Source organism: Microtus ochrogaster, chromosome 6 (assembly GCF_000317375.1).
Source record: "Microtus ochrogaster isolate Prairie Vole_2 chromosome 6, MicOch1.0, whole genome shotgun sequence".
NCBI lineage: Eukaryota > Metazoa > Chordata > Mammalia > Rodentia > Cricetidae > Microtus > Microtus ochrogaster.
The window spans coordinates 57,132,865-57,152,405 of record NC_022013.1 but is presented as its reverse complement, the minus strand read 5'-3'; the positions used below and the strand labels follow the sequence as shown (position 1 = coordinate 57,152,405).

The 19,541-nt window shown below is 38.0% G+C and overlaps 1 protein-coding gene across 2 annotated transcripts in view; it reads left to right on the top strand.

Annotated features, from left to right (window-relative positions):
• Grid1 (glutamate ionotropic receptor delta type subunit 1) overlaps positions 1-19,541 on the top strand; it is a 762,418-nt gene that overhangs the window by 642,665 nt on the left and 100,212 nt on the right. For both annotated transcript variants that reach the window (XM_013346867.2, XM_026779664.1), the window contains exons 11-12: positions 1,023-1,347; positions 2,437-2,575. In XM_013346867.2, coding sequence (XP_013202321.2) covers positions 1,023-1,347; positions 2,437-2,575 — 464 coding nt within the window. The remainder of the gene's footprint in view (positions 1-1,022; positions 1,348-2,436; positions 2,576-19,541) is intronic.

Genomic DNA, 19,541 nt, shown 5'->3' with positions numbered 1-19,541 from the left:
CACACACACACACAAATAATAAGTAAAAACTATTTAAAAATTAATGAAGACATACATTTTTGAGATTGAACATACTTGTACTGTTGAGGGAGCGGCGGGGCTGCGTCCCCGGCACCCGGCCGCCCGCATGGCTTGCTTACACCAGAAATAACTACACACAAATTGTATTCTTTTAAACACTGCTTGGCCCATTATATCTAGCCTCTTCTTGGCTAACTCTCGCACCTAGACTAGCCCATTTCTAATAATGTGTGTAGCACCCCAAGGTGCGCTTACCAGGAAGATTCTAGCCTACGTCCATGCTGGGTCGGAGCTTCATCCTGTCTGCCTGGGAGAGGGGAGCATGGCCTCTGAGCTCACTTCCTCTTCCTCCCAGCATTCTGTTCTGTTTAGTCCACCTACCTATGTTTTAACCTATCAGGGCCAAGCAGTTTCTTTAGTACTTAACCAATGAAATCAACAGATTGATATATGACACTCCCACATCATTGTACCATCATTTAATTTTTGAAGTATTTTAGAAGTACAGTCTATGTATGTGGGATACTGGAAGTTGCAGAAACTTGCTTAAGAGATGGCAGATATCTGAGCCCTTGCTATGCTTGAAGGAAGAAGGGTGTCCTTGGTGGGAAGAAGGCCAAGTGCCCTTTTAAATTACATGTCCATTAGTGTTATGGAATTTTGACTGGAACACAGGTAGAAACAAAAAGGAGATTAAGTTTGCTAGGTGGAATGATAAGAAAACAAGCAAGTGTAATTCATTGGAAGTGAAGATACTTAAATGAATTTTATTGTCCCAAAGGATGTCCTAGGAGATCTTAGGCCTAGGGAGGAACATCTGGGAGGTGAAGGAGGTAATGGAAAACCTGGATTTCTTCTCATATTCTCAGAATTCTCAGGGGTCACTCTCAAATCCATTGCCTCTGGGTAGAGCTTTGAAATGGCAGAAGGTGGACCTTGACCTAGGGTGGAAATCAGCAATGACCCAAAGGTCACCTCCTGCAAACTTCTTTGTCTTTCAGAGAGCAGACTTGGCCATCTCGGCTATCACCATCACCCCAGAGAGGGAGAGTGTTGTGGACTTCAGCAAGCGCTACATGGACTACTCTGTCGGGATCCTCATCAAGAAACCCGAGGAGAAAATCAGCATCTTCTCCCTCTTTGCCCCCTTTGATTTCGCGGTGTGGGCCTGCATTGCAGCTGCCATCCCTGTGGTTGGTGTGCTCATATTCGTGTTGAACCGGATACAGGCTGTGCGGGCTCAGAGCGCTGCCCAACCACGACCTTCTGCTTCTGCCACCCTGCACAGTGCCATCTGGATTGTCTATGGAGCCTTTGTTCAGCAAGGTACATTCCCAGTTTTCTGTTGTCCAAATAGCCCTGGGGGCCTGAAAAAGCCTATCCTTTAGTAAAATTCCCCAGATGCATATCACGAAAGTCACTTCAAATGTAATTTTATTTGATCTCAGGACAGTGCCAATATCAGGCTGTATTTGGTTTTTCTAAGCACCAACAGGTAGAAATTAAATAAAGTAACAAAGAAGTCAACTTCCATTCCTGATTCTCCATTTTAGATAAAATTTACTTTGGATTTCAGGGCATTTTCCTCCCTTCCCAAGTTAGGTTGCTTTTTTACGCACATGAGGTTGTCAAAGGGAACTCTGATTAAACATCAACATAGTGTGTAGCAATCTGTAAGTGGTACTCCAGCGAGTCTTGAAATACAGACTCCTCCCTTTGAGAGGCCTGGTGACACTTCTGTCCTTGATGCGTTTCAGGATTGTGCGATTTTGACCAGAAACAAATTGCAAAGTCCTTAATGTGGATCTCAACTCTGTGTGCATCATGGCAAAATCCTTTCAAGGTTACCTAAGGAGGAGGGAGAAGCTTTCCTCTCCCACCACCCAAGGGACCAGAGAGAAATAATTGGCTACAGAGAGGTAGCTTCTCGCTGAATTTTACAAGCAATGCTTTCTGAAAATCCTGGAGGGGAAAACCATCCAGGGAGGGCTGAATATTAATAAAAGTGAAATGGGAGATCTCATTTCTCTGAGTTAAAAGAAAGCTGGAAGACCTCCAGGTAGGAAAAAATTCTTTATTTACAGAATTCCTAAGTGTACTATGTGAATTTGAGATTGCCGAAGATCTTACATTGAGCTATAGCTCTGGAAGTTCTTGCCACAATGAGATAGAATCTTCCAGCTGGAAGACTCGATGTTATGACAAATTTTTCATCACTAGATTCTAGTCCTAATTTTTCTGCCTTTTGCCATCCTCTGGCCTTTCCCCGTATTGGTGGTTTTAATAACATTTCCTTTAAAAATATAATGTCCAGTGCACAAGTGATAGGAGACTTTCACCTTGGCCAAGAAGGGCAGAATCTTGCTGGGGGTCAGGGTGAGAGGAAGGCACAGCTAACCCCTCTGCATTCTGCAGGTGGTGAGTCGTCTGTGAACTCTGTGGCCATGCGCATTGTGATGGGCAGCTGGTGGCTCTTCACCCTCATTGTGTGTTCCTCCTACACAGCCAACCTTGCTGCTTTCCTCACAGTGTCCAGGATGGACAACCCCATAAGGTATGTCTGCTCCTCCTTGATCAACATTAGTTCTGATGCAGCTTTGCTGAGGCTGCCTGGATGGCTTGGAGAGAGACACGAGGCCAAGAGAGACTCTGGGCTCTGAAGCTAGATAAAGAGAATGTTTAATGTGAGAGGGTTCTCCATAGTCATATTTTATTGTAGTCAGGATTACATAAGTATATAAATTAAATTCTATTGGTCTGGACATTTAAATGCTGATTATAAAACTAATAAACTGAAACGCAAAATTAACAAGTTAAATTTCCTCAGACCTTTAAAAATAGATTGTAAGCTCATTTAATCAAAATTTTATCAACACTCATTTAAAATTAATTAAGATCACAAGTCTAATATATTTTCAGATCTTCAAAGATCTTAAAATTATTTTTTAAAAACATGCCAGTTGGGCTCTAGAGATGGCACAGTTGGTAAAGATGGCAGTTGCTAAGCCAGATGACCTAAATTCAATCCATGGCACCCACATGTGGAAGGAAAGAAAGACATCCCTCAAGTTGTCTTCTGACCTTTACATGCGTGCCAGGGTAAACATGTGAACATAAACACACACAAACACACACACACACACATGCACACACACACACACAACAAAATTTTTTGCTTATATTCATAAAATTATAACAGTTTTATCAAGAGTGAATTCTTGTTTTATTGAATTAAAATATAATTTCAGGTATGACTTTCTTCCTTCATTTTTGAAAAATGTTAAAATTATACAATAAAAGAATAAATTCTTTGTCATGAGGGTGCTCTTGAAAATCCCTTGATCATGATCAGATTCTCAAACGCAGTGCAAATTACCAAAATAAACAAATAAGCAAACCACACATAAGAACAACAACAACAAAAAAAAAGGTATAAAGTAAATGAGTATTAAACCTGAAGGTACCAAGGTGAAGGCAGGCCTGGATCTACCCAGCATCTAGCAGGGTAGCATAATGGTTCCAATATAGCCTCACTCTGGGCTCTGCTGTGGATTTCCTGCTTTCATGATTTTTTTAGCCCACTTTATTCATCATCAACCTATTGGTTCTTTTGTTCTACTCATCTGTGGAGTCTTCTGTTGCAACCTGTTTCTTTGGTTCCCAGCTGCCTATTTAAGAGTTCAAATCCCTTGACTAGGACTCAAGATTCAGTTTGATTTTACCTGATATCATTATGAAATTGACATTTTAACTGAGATAGTTATAGATTCATATGCAGTTGTAAGAAATAACACAGAGGTCTCCTATACTCGGCCTCATTTTCCCAATGCAAAACTGTAGCATTGTATTACAATCAGGTATTGATATTGATGTGATTGACTGGTTTTATTTAGATTTTCCATGAAATATGCTATATAAATAGAATCATACATGTTGACTATGCCTTTTTAAGTCAGCCCGATCCTCCATGACTCTCTAGGTTGCTGGTATAGTCATACATAGTTCGCTGCCTCTCAGTGATGAGTGCAACAAATTGTTAGATCATCCACCCATTGGAGGACATCTGGGCTGCTTCCGGCTCTTGGCAATTATGAATAAACTGCTATGAATGCTTTTGTAGGTTCTCATGTAAACACAGTTTTGTTTACGTGTTATCTTTGCACAAAAGTGCAGTTGCTAGGTTGTATGGCCGTTGAATGATGAGTTCTCTAAGAAGCTATGTTGGCATTTAGAGTTGTTTTCACTTTTTATTTCATTCTGATATGTATGGAGTGATGTTTCATTCTGGGTTAAATTTTCATTTTCCTAATGGCCAACAATGAATACTTTCTATATGCCTATTTACTGACACCTCCTTGTCCGTAAAATATCTGATTTTACATTTTACTTCTTTTCTAATTGGACTGTTTGAGTCCCGCCAGTGACTTTTGAAGGTTCCTTGGGCGTTATCTATTTATATATTGTTTACATGTTTTATTAAATGTTCTTCATCTGATGCGTGATTTGCAAACATTGTTCCACCCTGTAGCTTGCATTTCAAATCTTTTAACAAAGATTGCAGAGCGTTTTCAATTTTTATGAGGTCTAATTTAGAACATATGTCTTCCTGGGTCATTTATGCTTTTGACATCAAACCTTAGCCTGGCCTAAGACTTTGAAGATTTTCTCCTTCCTAAAACTTTTACGGTTTTATATTTTTCATTAATTTTTCTATTTGGGTTGAAGGTCAGGATGAAGCGGGTTTTTCTTAATTCACTCATCCAAGCATAATTTGTTAAGCAGTATAGACTTGATGTGGTTGAGAGAAGTTTAGACGCAACATAGTACAGGAGACCAGCCCCTGCTTTTGAGGGGACAATAACTTAAAAAAAAAAAAAAGAAAAAAACAGTATAGCAAGAGTGTTGTGGGGAAAGGGGAGGTAGCATGGAGGTGGGGCTGTTTCTTCAGATGGAGTGGTCTGCAAGGCTCTCCTACCCAAAGAGAACGGTGTGACTGTGGGTGTGAATTGCGATCAAGATCAGGTGAGACATGGTAAGCTGTGCTATCAGGTTTGGAATCGGAGGCTTAGAGGCTTTGTATCTTAATGTTTCCAATCAGAATCACTCTCTGCTACCAGATATGGACTCAGTGGCTAAGCAACAGATTGGGAGTGTTCATTGACAGGCTTTTTTTTTTTTTCACTGCATGAATGTATTTCCCTTTTAGAAAAGAAAATTTGAAATAAGCAATTTTAACTTTCATTTGGAAAGGAGTAGTCTCTTGCACAGAACTGTTTATAAGCCAAGCTACCTCTGCCAGGAACACTGCAAGTATAAAGTCTTCAGTGCTCCCAAGGTGAAAGGCTGTCCCTCCCATTGACTATACTATATATCGATATAATAAAGCTAAATAACATATCCACAGATGTCTGTTCTCATGATTACCGTGTGGACGTGTGTTAACATCTACAGTCTAAGCAGTCATTATAAAATCTGGTGTTGTTAGCTATAGCCATTATCATGTTCATTAGATCTGCAGAACATACTCATCACCCCTTAATGAAAATCTGTGCTTGTTTATACCTAATCCCTTCCAGTCACTCTTCTGCTTCCACGAGTTAGACATTTTAAGACCCTGCATGTGAGATTACAAAGAAATATTTAGCTTTCTGTGTCTGTTTTCTTTAACTTAACATAACACCCTCTAGATTTTCATCAATGACAATGGTTCTTTCTTTTTAAATTCTGAGTTACATATATGAGTTATACCAATATCTATCTGTCCTGTCAATTCTCCTGCATGTTATAGTCTCTTTAACCATCCTTCCATATGGGAAGTTTTAGGTTGATTCCTTATATTGGCCATGGAGAAAAATGCTGCAACGAACAAAGGAATACCAATATATCTTCAAGATTGCAACCTCATTCCCTTTGGTCATAAACTGAGAAGTTGGGTTATCAGATCATACAGAATTTCCAGATGGATTTGATGAGAAATCTCTTCACTCATTCATATTTTCTATACTAATCTGTATTCTTAACAACTGTGCACAAAATAGCCAATAGGTAGGCTTTGGATTCTATTTATTTGAAATTAATACTATTGAACATTTTATTTTCATCTGCTTATGGGCAATGCATGTTTTGATAAGCATTTATTCAGGTCCCTCACACATTTTGTTGTTTTTTTTATGCAAAATTTTGCTGTTTAACTGGCCACAAACTTGCCATCTCTTTGTCTCAGCCTGATGGATGCTGGGATTAGAGATCTTGTCACCATGCAAAGGTCCTCTGACTTTGTAGAAATCCAGCAATTTGTTTTCTTGCTGTTGAATCGTTGTTTATCTATTTTGAATTTAACTTATAACCAGATACATAGTCTTCAGATATTTTTATTCATCCACAGTCTATTTATTCTGTAGGTTGTTTTCTGTGCTAAAGATTTTAGCTTGTTATAACTTTATGTGCATATATTTGCTGTTATTATCTTTACTTTTGGGGTCACCCGAATTAAAAAAAAAATGAAATCATTGCCCAGTCTAATAGCAAAAAGCTTTCCCCAGTTTCTTTTGGAAGTTTTATATTTTCAGATTTACAGTTTAGGCTTTATTCATTTTGAGCTAAATTTTACACATGATGTGAAGTGTTTTTATTCTATGCATGTGGAATACCCAGCTTCCCCACACCAATTATTGAAAAATCAGCCTACTCCAACATGTATTCTTGGCAGCATTGTTAAAAGATCCATTACCTATGACTGCACAGGCTTATTTCCAGGTTCTCTGTTATATTATATTGATCTGTCTGTATCTTCTGTGCCAATATTATACTGCTTAGGTTGACCCCAGTTTTGTAGGTTACTTTGACATAGCTAATGTGATTCCCGCATGCTTGTTTATGCTCCTCAAATTGATTGGGTATTCAGTGCTGATGAGCAGGAATTTCAGGGTCATTCCTTTTCTATTTCTATGAAAAATGATTTTTGTTTTTTGATGGGGTTGCTTTTGTTTTATCAATCACTTTTGGTAGTATTTTTTTTCTTTTTCTTTTATTTCTTTATTTGAGAAAGAGAGAGAGAGAATATCTACATCATTCTAGAGTCAAATTTGAGTGACCACGGCTCAAATTTTATGTGCCATGTTTTTCAGGAACACAGATTTATGTCATCCTTAATTGCCTCCCTGATGTGCATATTAATGTATTTTAGTATAGATATTTTAATGTTACTGATTATTTCAATCTGTGAACACAGGATAGTTTTCCATATACTTCTATCATTTGTAAATTTTTTCAGTTGTCTCTTCTAGTTTTCCAAGTATGCATCCATCACCATTGGCTCAACTTATACCTAAGATCATTTGATGCTTTATTCTGGTTTCATTTTTCTTGTAGTTAATTTTAGTCTATAAAAATATTACCAATTTCACATGCTAATTTTATATTTTTGTTTTACTGTTACATTTTATGTGCATGGGAGTGTTATCTGTATGTGTGTAACATGTCAACTTTTATTTCTTAAAATTTTCCTTCATTTGGCTGGGCGTTGGTGGCGCATGCCTTTAATCCCAGCACTCGGGAGGCAGAGGCAGGCAGATCTTTATGAATTCAAGATCAACCTGACTTACAAGAGCTAGTTCCAGGACAGGCCCCAAAGCTACAGAGAATCCCGGTCTCAAAAAACAAAAATAAACAAGCAAGCAAGCAAGCAAACAAAATTCCTTCATTTCTGTATTGGTTCTCCTACTTCATTGGTTGGAATATTTGTGTTTTCCCATATAGACAATGATGCATTCATTTACATTTAGAAACATTTGTAGTACTTCCTATTTTCCAATTTAAATATCTTCCATTTCCTTTTCGTTCATTGGTCTGGCTAGTATTTCTGCTACTGTAACAGAATAGATGTGTAAGACTGAGCATCCTTGTTCCCAGTGTCAGAGGAGAGGCTCGCAGCTCTTCATTGAGTGTGATGGTGGCTGCAGGTTTGATGAGTCTACCCTTTCACACCCAGTTCCAGTGACTCCTTTTCTAACTTGTTTGAGATTATTTTATCATGAAAGGACTTGAGTTTTGTCAAATGCGGTCTGACATCTGTTGAGGTGAATATATAATTTTTTCCTCTTATTATGTTAATGTGGTATATCTTACTTGTAGCTTACCTGTCTGGTAAGGTCCATTAAACCTTCAAAATCTGTTGTTTTAATGTGTTGCTGTCTAGCACGAATTCTAATTGGTCTTAATAATAAAAATCTAAAGTCAGATATTGGGCTTTCTTCTTTGTCTTGTTCGATTCCCCTTATCCATGAGTCTCTCAGTAGTTAATAGTCAGAGGTAAAAGATGGGACCCCATTAGTGATTCCCAGATATATAGCTGGTCTTGTGTGAGTATGTTATTCCCAAATCCATGGGTCCCCACAAAAGCCAACAAAGGAGACCAAGTCCCATATGTAAAAGCAAAGAGTCTTTATTTTAATCAAGTTTTCAAACTTGGTCTCTCCGCATGTCCAATGTTTTGGAATAACCGAAGAGCCCCGAGCTCAATTAGAATTGGGTTTTTATAGTAGTAAATGTGGGGGTGAGGGGTCTCTGAGGTTCAGGACCCCTGCCTTGTCTGACATTTGTCTAGGGGTGTCCTGGTGAAGTGTCCTGGCAGGTGATCCTATCTACAGCTGTTGGAATGTCAGGCATTTCTTTTGAATGGTCTGCTCTTGGGTGGGGGTCCGGTAATCTCGGCCTGCCAGGCATTGTCTCAGGGTAAACTATTGAGACTCCAGACTCCATCTGAATTTATCAATGACCAGAGTCCCAGGTAATAATGGTTGGAAGTTCCTTTGGGGGGACCTGCCCAGACTTAGCTTATCATGGCTGGCCCCTACAAGCTGAGTGCAGGTAACTACAATAATTGTGGTTAATATTGTATAATATATATATATATATTATATACTGTAGTATAAAATATCATTCTCTCAACTATTATAACATTGTATATACCAGTATTATAACTGTGTCTTCACCAAATCTCTATCTTTTGTAATTCTGCTCCTCTTCTGCAATTTTTACTTATCGGGGTGCCGTAAATATCATGTTTAGAACTGGGCCCACAACCTTTCTTGAGTAGCAAAGCTTTTTATGGAGAACACTTCCCTGATAAATGCTGTGAGCAGCATATGTCTAAGGGTGTAAACATTGTAGTTTGCTACTTTGTCAATTTAGTTAAATATCAGTAGTAAATTCTCTGTCCAGGACTGTAACTTTCCTCGATATGAGTTGTTATCTGGGCCTAGCTACAGCATCGGACATAGGCTGTCCCTTCCTGTGGTGTTCTGAATGAGAGTGCCCCCCCCCACACACACACATAAGCTCATGTATTTGTATGCTTAGTGGTCAATTGATGAAATGTTTCAAAGGATTCAGGGGTGTGGCCTTGTTTGGGGGAAGGGGGTTGTGCTTTGTAATTTCAAAAGCCCCTTCCAGGTCCAGTATCTCTCATTCTCTCTGCCTGCCTGAGGATCAAGTGTAAAGCTCTCAGCTCCTTCTTCAGTACTATGCTTACCTTTATGCTGCCCTGCTCTCCACCTTGGTGATAATGGACAAATCTTCTGGAAGCGTAAGCAAGCCTCTAATTAAGAGTTTCCTTTCTACAAGAGTTACCTTGATCATAGTGTCTCTTCACAGCAATAGAACCATAACAGACCCTTCCTTCACCTCTTAATTCCCCACAGCAGAGGTCTGGAATCCAGTCAGAAGACAGCTGGTTCTGCACACCTTAGTCTAGCTGCTATTGTGATGGTGATATATCCTGCCCCGCAAGGATTTCTAGTTCACAGGGTGAATGGCTGGATGAGAACAATGATGCCTCTTCTCACTACTTCTTTGTTTTGTAAAGCTGGCTTGTTGACTGAGGTCTTTCATTGTAACTAATGCAGATTTATCATGTCGTTCTTCTAGAACTGTTATAGATATATTCATTTTTTAAAAGATTTACTTATTTATCTGTTATATATTGTATTATCTATTATGTAGTATTTCTCCTGCGTGTATGTCTGCAGGCCAGAAGAAGGCACCAGATCTCATTATAGACGGTTATGAGCTTCCATGTGGTTGCTGGGAATTGAACTCTGGACCTCTGGAAGAGTAGCCAGTGCTCTTAACCTCTGAGCCACCTCACCAGCTCATATCTCATAATTTTTGTTATTTTTTTCTGTGTTCATATTTCAAAGCTTTAGGAAGCTATTTCTTCTGATTTCATCTTTAACCCACAGACTGCTCAGGTGTTGTTATTTAATTTCCATATTTTGTGACTTTTTCTTTTCTCCTAATATTACTTTCTGGCCAGAAAGTAATATATAAGGTTTATAAGATTTTAATCTTCTTAAATTTGGTAAATTTGAATTTTGATCTAATGTAATTAATATTGAAGAATTTTGCATATGGGTTGATAAAATGTGTGTTTTGTTGCCATTGGATTGATTTTTTTTGTTAATCCTTTGTATTCTTAACTCTGAATACTTTCACAGTATGCCTATGATGTTATTTTAGCCTGATCTTGATTTATTGGCTTTCTGTCTCAATCTGTACATTGTGGAGTAGGGTAACAAATATTTTTACATTTCTTAAATTGCTATTTATTCCTTTAGTTTTATTCATAGTTTCTTAATACATGTAGGTATTACAAATTAAGTTATATAAGTGTGATATACTCTTTCTTGATGAATTGATTTTTACCATATGATTTTTTTCTTTCATTTGTGACAATTTTTGATTTAACATTTCTTTTGTCTGAAATGAGTACAAATATACCTGTTCTCTTTTGTTTAAAATTTGCATAGAGTGTCTTTATTCTATTTTTTTATTTACCTGTCTTTCAATCTGTAGAGAGTCACTTATCTATAGCATAAAGTTGGTTAATAGAAAGTCATTTTCTTAACAGTACTTTTAAGTAGAACATTTAATTCATTTATATTTAATATTATTGTTAATTAGGAGCAACATTAACCATTTTGCTATTTACAACATATTTTATCATTCTTTTGTTTTTTCCATTAATTTTTTTTGTGTTAAATATATTTTTGCTGACGATTTTAATGCTTTTGATTATTTGAATTATATTATATTCAAATTATATTCTTTGAATATAGTTATTGTACATATGTTTGTTATAGTCTTAGTTTTGGCATAGCCATTATAATTAGCATCAAATTTACAACAACCTAATTTGCACTAATAGTAACTTTTCACCTATAGCATAATAATTATGTACTAGTATGGGTGTGATCTACCCACATTCTCTTTATTCATTTGGATGGGGTCTCATATAGTCCAAGACCTCACTTACAATTCCAAATTTGTGAGTCTTTTCTTCAGAACCCCATAGTTTAGCTAAATGACTTTTCTTAACTCTGAATACTTTCACGGTATGCCTCCTTTCTGGGAGCACCAGCTCTTAGCTTGGGTCCTCTTATCTATTCAACTTTCCTGGACAACTTTCAGTTCTTCTTCGGTTTCTGGTCATTCTGGGGAATGGCTTCCATTTTTCCGACTGGATAAGCTGTACTTACATATGTTTTATTTCCTATCTGCCCCCCTCCCTCTCTTTGGATGCCTCTCTTATTGTTAGTCGCTGCTTTATGGATTTCATTCTCAAGTGTTGTTACAAAGAGCTCTTTCTCTAAGTAATTAAATTTACTTTCTTTACATTTCATTTTCTCCAGCAGGCGCTTTCCCACACTGTGCAATATTATGAAAGCATATTGGGTGCTTTTTCTGTGAAGTCTTTCTCGCGCTTTCCAGGCTCTCTTTGCTGTTTGCTGTCCTTGACCGCTGAGAACCCTTTCTACACAGGGCGAGTAGGCTTTTCCTTGGTTGTTTTAGTAGCACACCTGGCTGCAGTTTGCATCTTACATTCTAGTCTTTTGGGGGAGTTTTGGAATTCAGGTAGAGAGGTATAAACTATGATTTGAATGCCAGCAGCTACTGTGGTAATATCCTGTAAAAGTTTTCCTTTGGCGTTTTTGCCTCCAATGTTTGTAGCATTATAGTTGATCTAGCTCCTGGAATGGTTATAAAGTCACTGTGTAGCTTTTCTAACTTCCTCCTTACTGTTACTGTTTTCTCCATTTTACTGACAAATTGCTGTTTGTCAACATCAATGGCCCATGAGCTGGGGTTCTGCATACTGTGTTCTGCAGATCTCAGTGGGACCCAGGGGCTTCCTATTGTTCTACTTTAAATGTGTCTCTGTGTGTATAAGAGGAAATCCTCTGTAATGATGTATTTTTTCAAAGCAAGGTAGTCCCTCATTATTTTCTGTCCTCTGGAAATGTCTTAGTGCCTTCTAGGTGGGTAACGTCCCTACTTGTACATGGTATATCATTCCCTGAAATTGAAAACACGGCCTGGTCATTGGAGTACTCAGCTAAAGGAATGGATGACGACTGTCTGTCCTCTTCCTATCAACATTTTTCTTATTAGTCAAACTAACCTTCAATCTACATTTCAGTCTAGCATATAACAATTTAGCACTTATATTTCATCTGTCCTTGCAAAAATTCATAATTGCTACCCTAGTATTTGGAATTCATACATTCCTTAAAGGTACACTTAGCACTGATATCTAAAAGAGAATGAGCTCCGCTTGGGAACACAGATGTGTTTGACTACTTTGAGCAACAGTACCTATTCATCCGCAGGAAGGCACATTCCTGCCTTGAGAGGACATAGCTCACTTTTGTTTCACTACAAAAATTTCCAATTTTTTGTGATTATTTCCATCCCTGTGTCAGTTTACATATTATCATAATCTTAGCAGAAACGTTGGAAATTTTGGTATTGGAAAAGGGTTGTATAGCCCAGCTCCCTTATTTTGTCAGTGCCTGTATTCTGGAATACTTGTCTAAAAGCCCTAGGTGAGTAACACCCCATATTAAGGGGACTCACACTCCACCCAGAAATTCCTTTTAGAAAGCAGCAGCAGAAGCACCTGCTCTTGAAATTGTGCACCGTGTTTGCCATGAGCACGGCCATTGATACCTGATTTCCTGGGTTCAAATCTTCTTCGCTCCTTACTAGTTGTGTGACAGTGTGCAAGTCACTTAACCCTGTGTCACTTCCTACTGTCACCTATACACAGGAGTGACAATTATGTCTACTACGCGGGGTGTGGAAGAGACCGAATCACCACCTGCTAGAGCTTTAAACTATGATTATTTTTGCTGTTGATGTTGATAGGGGCCTTGGTAGCCACACAGACAGCCTGGATCTGGAGTTCTGAATAGAGAATAACTCAGAAATGTGAGAAAGAAGGCAGCTGTATAGGAATCTGTAGGAAGTAAGTAACTCTGTTGGCAATTGTGTCAGAATGGATGGCATTTATTATTTGATTGGTTTGATCCTTGTGTTTGTATTGGTAGATTAGAGAGGCTGGAAATGTAAATGTTCGCTCATCTACTCATTGAAGTTGGAAGCATGGATTTGAAAGAAAAATGAGCAAATGCTTCCTCCAGCTATGTCCTTGTGCTTTAGACAGTGGACAGTAGGCACATAACCCAGCAATCACAATCCTCGGTGCTTGCCCAGATTAGTGGAAACTACACAGCAACACAAATACTTTAAGTGGGTATATTTTTGAGACATTTCCTTTTGCTGTGTGGCACAGACTGGTCTGGGAATCATGGTCTTCCTGCCTCGGTCTTCTCAGGCCATAGACTTACAGGCCTGTTTCATCATGCTGAAGAAGGTGATTGTGGACCTTGGCAGTAACTTCCTTAATTTTTAAGCCTGTGAAGCAACTTAGCTACCCTTTAAAAAGATGAATAGATAAATAAGCTGCAGTACACTCCAGCGTGAGCTGTGATCCGTCACTGAACTGAACAGGTACAACAGCATGTGAACTGAGCTAGAGTATAGTTAAGTACATGTTGGTGAGTGAATGCACTATGATATGTAGAAATATGTATGTATTTCAGTGATGGCCAAGATGTTCTATGGACACTAAACTTTATCCATGGTTCATTTTAGGTTCAGATGTGGGGAATTCTAGTTCCTAATTAATCCATATAAAAACACGGAGTTTGAACCATAAATAGTTAAATATGCGCTCATTTTATTTTGCATGCTCTTCTTCATGGAACCGGGGTTTATGTTTTCTAGCTTGACTGTTTTTGGGATGCACTCTTTATACTGCCTCTGGTTTCATAACTCTCTTACACTGTTCGGCTACAATGTGGTTACACTCACATTGTTGTCTTCGACCCTCAAGGCACTGAGGTGCATGAGCTTTGACTCCTGTGTGAGTGAATGGCTCTGAGTATTGGTGAGTACCATAAGTCCTTTGTCCTCAGGGTGAGGTCAGTGGCAGCCTCACTGGTGTGAAGTGGAAGCTTAGATCTTGTTACAGATCGCCTGAAGCAGAGCCGGTGTGACTAGATCCCCAAGTGACTTGATTCATGTTACAGCTCAGTGCTCAGTGCTTCTAGTTAATCAGAAGGAGCATCTATGCATTTCCAGTAGCTTGAAGTGATCAGCTATGTCAAAAAAAAATGTATTGTAACACACCTACAAATTATTTCCTGCCTTGGGAGCCTCAAAAACCTGAAAAGGAAAGTGACACACACTAATGGGACACATGAAGAAGAGATTATAGGTTTCTTCACATGTTAGGGTTGAGTAACAGGCAAGGGCCTAGAGCTTCAATTATTAACAACTGGAAGTCGGAAAAATCTAGAAGCTTTTAAAGCAGACAGGCACAAGTGCATTGACAAGGAGGGAGAAAGACACAGCATGCATCTAGTACGAATACGAAAGCCAGCAAAGTCACACCATGGACATCGTTATCGGTAGTTAGGAACACTGCATAATGATCATCAAAATAAGTGACCCAAAAAGAAAATGTGTGTGGAACATTAAAATTTTTGAAAAAACGTTGGGACAGATCTAATAGGAGAAATAGAAAAGTCTAAAACAGTCAAATCTTAACCTCATCCTCCTAAAAAATGCATAAGCAGTAAAGTTTATTAGGTTATGTAGATCTAAACAACTCTACTAATTAACTGGACACAATCGGCATTTGTAGGACATTTCAACCCCAAACTCCAAAATCAACATTTTTAAGTATGCACAAGCATTCGGCACAAAAGACGTTGTCATTGCGTAGCTAAAGCGTAGTCATTGTAAGTGCTGACTTTCTAGAGGGTTTTCTGTCATTTGCAATCCCATTAAGTTAGAAACTAATGGGAATAAACAATCTAGGAAATACATAGTGAAATCTATATAGCACAATTCTGAATAACCCAAGTGTCAAAGGAAAAGGCACAAAAGAAATCTCTAAAATGTTTCTGATTTAAATAATAATGAAAGCACACTATGTCAACAACTATGAAATGCAGCGAAAATAATACTTAAAGGTAAGTTATCACTGTAAATGCCTATAAGAAATTTGTTGCTTTGATCATGTAGAAGATTCTTGGGTTTTTCCTTAACAAGACATAAAAATAAGGAGTAAGCTTAGATAAAAAGAATCTTGAAGAAATAGGATTGATATAATAAATAAACTAGAAAGTCTAACCCCATACCCTTTAAAAAATAAAATGGATATATTGTGAATGAGACTAGGCGTGGTTACACAGGTCTAAAATTGCCACACTCAGGAGACTTAGCAGCAGAAGGATCATGATTTTGAGGCTGTCTTAAGCTACAGAGCAAGTTACTGGTCGATTAGAGATAAACAGTGAGACTGTCAAGAAAAAAATAAGGGAAAAATCAACAAAAGAAAAAGTGAACATTGTCAATATCAGGTACGAAAAGACTTTCTAATAAACTTTCTACACAGTAAGAAGATGATAAAACAATACTATGATATAAAACAAAATCTCACATCAGTAAATAGAGCAGAGACTAAAGGGAAATTTACCCCTTAAAACAAGATGTTAGTTTTGTAAAACAAATGCCATGCCATTTATTAAATTCTAGGACAAGATATTCTCATGGGTGGATTTCATCCAACACTCAAAGAAACAATACTAACCACAAGTTCTTCCAAAGAATCACTTTTAAGAATACGTTTAATTAAACTGCCATAACTCGAACACCAACCCCTGTAGTAAGATGCTGTTTGTTTATTTCCTAGCTGCCCAGACTCCTGAAATAATCACATAGAAACTATATTATTTGCAATATTGTTTGGCCAATAGCTTAAGCATATTTATGGATAACTCATATCTTAAATAAACCCATCTCCATTAATCTGTGGGTTGCCATGAGGCTGTGGCTTACCTGGGAAAGTTCCAGTGCTGTCTCCAATGGGGCTACATTGCCTTCGTTCTCCCAGCATTCAGTTTAGTTTTCCCTGCCTACTAAGTTCTGCCTTGCTATAGGCCAAAGCAGTTTTGCAATTAATGTAGTTTCTATGTAATTATTTTGGGAGTCCAGGAAGCTGGGAAATTAATGAACAACCTCTTACTGCAAATCGGTGCACCAATGTGGGACTGACTAAATTCATCAAAGCCTGAGAAAGCTTAAAAAGTAATTTTAGACACAAAAGAACAGAGGTAAGCATGACTTCTTGGTAGCCAGCATTTTGCTGGTGGTGTGCTGCAGCCCCTTTAAGAGAGGTGTTCCTGATTCAGTGGTAGCAGAAAAAAAGCCACACAGTTTTAAAATGGAGTCTTCCTGGGCCGTGCTGCCAGTACAAACTCTGACGTGGTCTGACTATGGAACATTTAAATGGGTTTTGTAAGCAGAGTGCTACAACTTGCTTATTGTTGCAACATAGATCAACTGCATACTTGGAACTAGGGTGGTGTGTGTGGCTTGCAGAGGCAATGAACATGCCTCTGATATGTTAGAATGGGCAGAGCCAAAAGAAAAGCAGCCTTGACCCTAGTCACACTGTGGCTTAGCATTTTAAAAAATGCTTCTGGACAGAAAAGGATTTCAAATACACAATAGGACAGATTCAAACATAAAAGACCTTGAAATGAGACACAGTGAGTTTAAAAAAAAAACAGTGCAGGCTTGGGAGGGAGAAGCCATGTAGCCTTGACAGAGACAGATGCCAGAACTTAACCCAGTAAGCCACAGCCACATGGTGATACACAGATTAATGGAGATGTGTTAAATTAACATGTAAGAGTTAGCCAATGAGAAGCTAGAGCTAATGGGCCAAACAGTGATTTAATTGCTACAGTTTCTGTGTGGTTATTTTGGGGCTGAGCAGCCGGGAACTAACTAGTGGCTTCTTTACAACAAACCCCAGAAAAAGATAACACAAGAGAAGGCAATTATACACCAACCATCAATGCACTTAGATACAGAAGCCTTCAGCAAATGCTAACAGGCCAAATCAGCAATGTATAACAATGATAGCACACAATGCCAAAGTAGAGTTTTATTTCTTAGATACAGTTCTTTAAACAGTTGAGAACAGACCAATGTAATTTAAATAAATAAAATACAGAAGCATATCACATGACCATTTCAATACAGAAATGTATTTGGTAGCACATGCTTGTAATCATTGCCCTGAGAAGGCTGAGGCAGGAGGATTGCCAATAGTTCGATGCCAAACTAACCCAATATAGTGGGGGGTTTCTGGTTATCTGAACTAAGCTTGAGACCTTGGCTGAAAACAAACAACAACAAAAATAACCTAGAATGATAAAGAAACAAGGAGTAAAAAATACATCCATAGTTTGAGGAAAGGAATGAATAGAGAATTGACTCTAATGATTGAAATCTTGTTACTTTTCTCCCAGGATCAGTAAGAACAACCAGAGGTCAGTCAGTGCCTGTGGTTCAAGCAATGAAGGAAATAAAAAGGAGGGAAGGAGAGATGACTCAGCAATTAAGAGTACCTGCTATTCCCTAACAGGATCCAGATTCCTTCCTAAGCACCCATAAGCTTACAACCTTATCTAAGTTCCAAGGGAATCAGCTCACTCATCTGTATACATATATGCAGGCAAGCCACTGACATAAACAAAATGTTCCTTTAAAGTTTATTTTAAAAGAAGCTGGAAACAGTGGGTTTTAAAGTAAATCTTCATTTCATGGTAGCCTGACAATGTTTGTAGAAAAATCCTAAAAACCTGCTAACCAAATTCAATAAATTTCATGTCTCAGGAAACATTCACTGTACAATGAAGCATTCTCTTACATTCTCAGGACCAATAGTTAGAAAATAGAGACAAAGAAGCCCAAATATATTACAACAATGTCCCCAAATAAACAAATCTGTAGAGATGTACTTCATAACATATGTAAGGGTTGTACACTGGCTATGAAATGTCAGTGATAGAAATCAGTCGTATTTTAAAAATGGACAACTTCTCTATTTGTAGATTAACATTGTTGTCGCAAAGGGAACTCCCCATAACTGTGCTATAGATTCAGCTCTCCTCAAAATCAGAGCAGGATTGCTTTAAAAGGAGGGGCTGTTAGACGGTTCTTGAGACCCCTGTGTAATTGCCAACGATTAGAATGTTGAGCTTACTGTTTAGGAAGTGAAACAATCTCATTTGGTTTTCAGAACTTCAAGCACGGTGGTAGCTTTCTTTGTGTCCCATCTCTGATCTGACCTCCCTTGCTGTCCCTTTTCCTGGCCTCTTTTTGCTCCTTAAATATCACAGACAGCTTCGGGCCCCCTGGTCATCACATATTTTAAAAACACTTTCTCTCTGTTGTTGCCTAGCCAGATCTGACTGACTTTAAGTCTGCTCTTCTGTCACCTCTCCAGCGTGGCCTTTCTGAAGACATTAAGTGTTTGTTTTTCTCCTTTGTAAACCCTGGAACTTTTCTTTCTTAGCAGTTATGGCACTATGTAACCACATATTTACATACTTATTTTTTATTTTTGACACATTTTATATACTATTTATTGTCAAATGAGTCTATAAAAAGAGAGAAATGTGCAAATATAAAAGAAATGACACACATATATAAACGGCATCAAGGTTTACCTACAGTAGAGGTAAAGGTACTATGCAGGATCTAGAAAATAGTTAACTGGGTTTGAACTCTTAATAGTCTTGCATCGGTACCAGAGATTCCAGGCATGCACCACCAGGCCCAGCAATGCCTTCTGTCTATATTTTTTTTTCAAATTAAATTTAAAAGATGAAAAACAGTCCTAATTTAGAATAATCATTAATTTTATACTGTTCAAACACCTGAGTAAAATAGTTTTTTGTCTTTATAAACAATATGCAGATACACAGATCACCTTAAAATAACATAACTTTTATTTTTAATAATTTTAAAAGCAAAATATAGCTAACTTACTTCCCCTTTCTTTCCTCTAGTCATTCCTGTGTGCCCCGTACCCCTTTGATCTCTCTCAAACTCATGAGCTATTTTTATTTTTATTTACTTATTTATTTATTACTTTATTTCTATTTATCTATCTATCTATCTATCTATTTATTTATTTATTTATTTATTTATTTATCCGAGCCATGGTTTCCTCTGTGTCTTTGGCGCCCGTCCCAAAGGAAGGAATTAATGCAGTTGAACCAGCTTCGGATCCTAGAACGAGGAAAAAATAAATA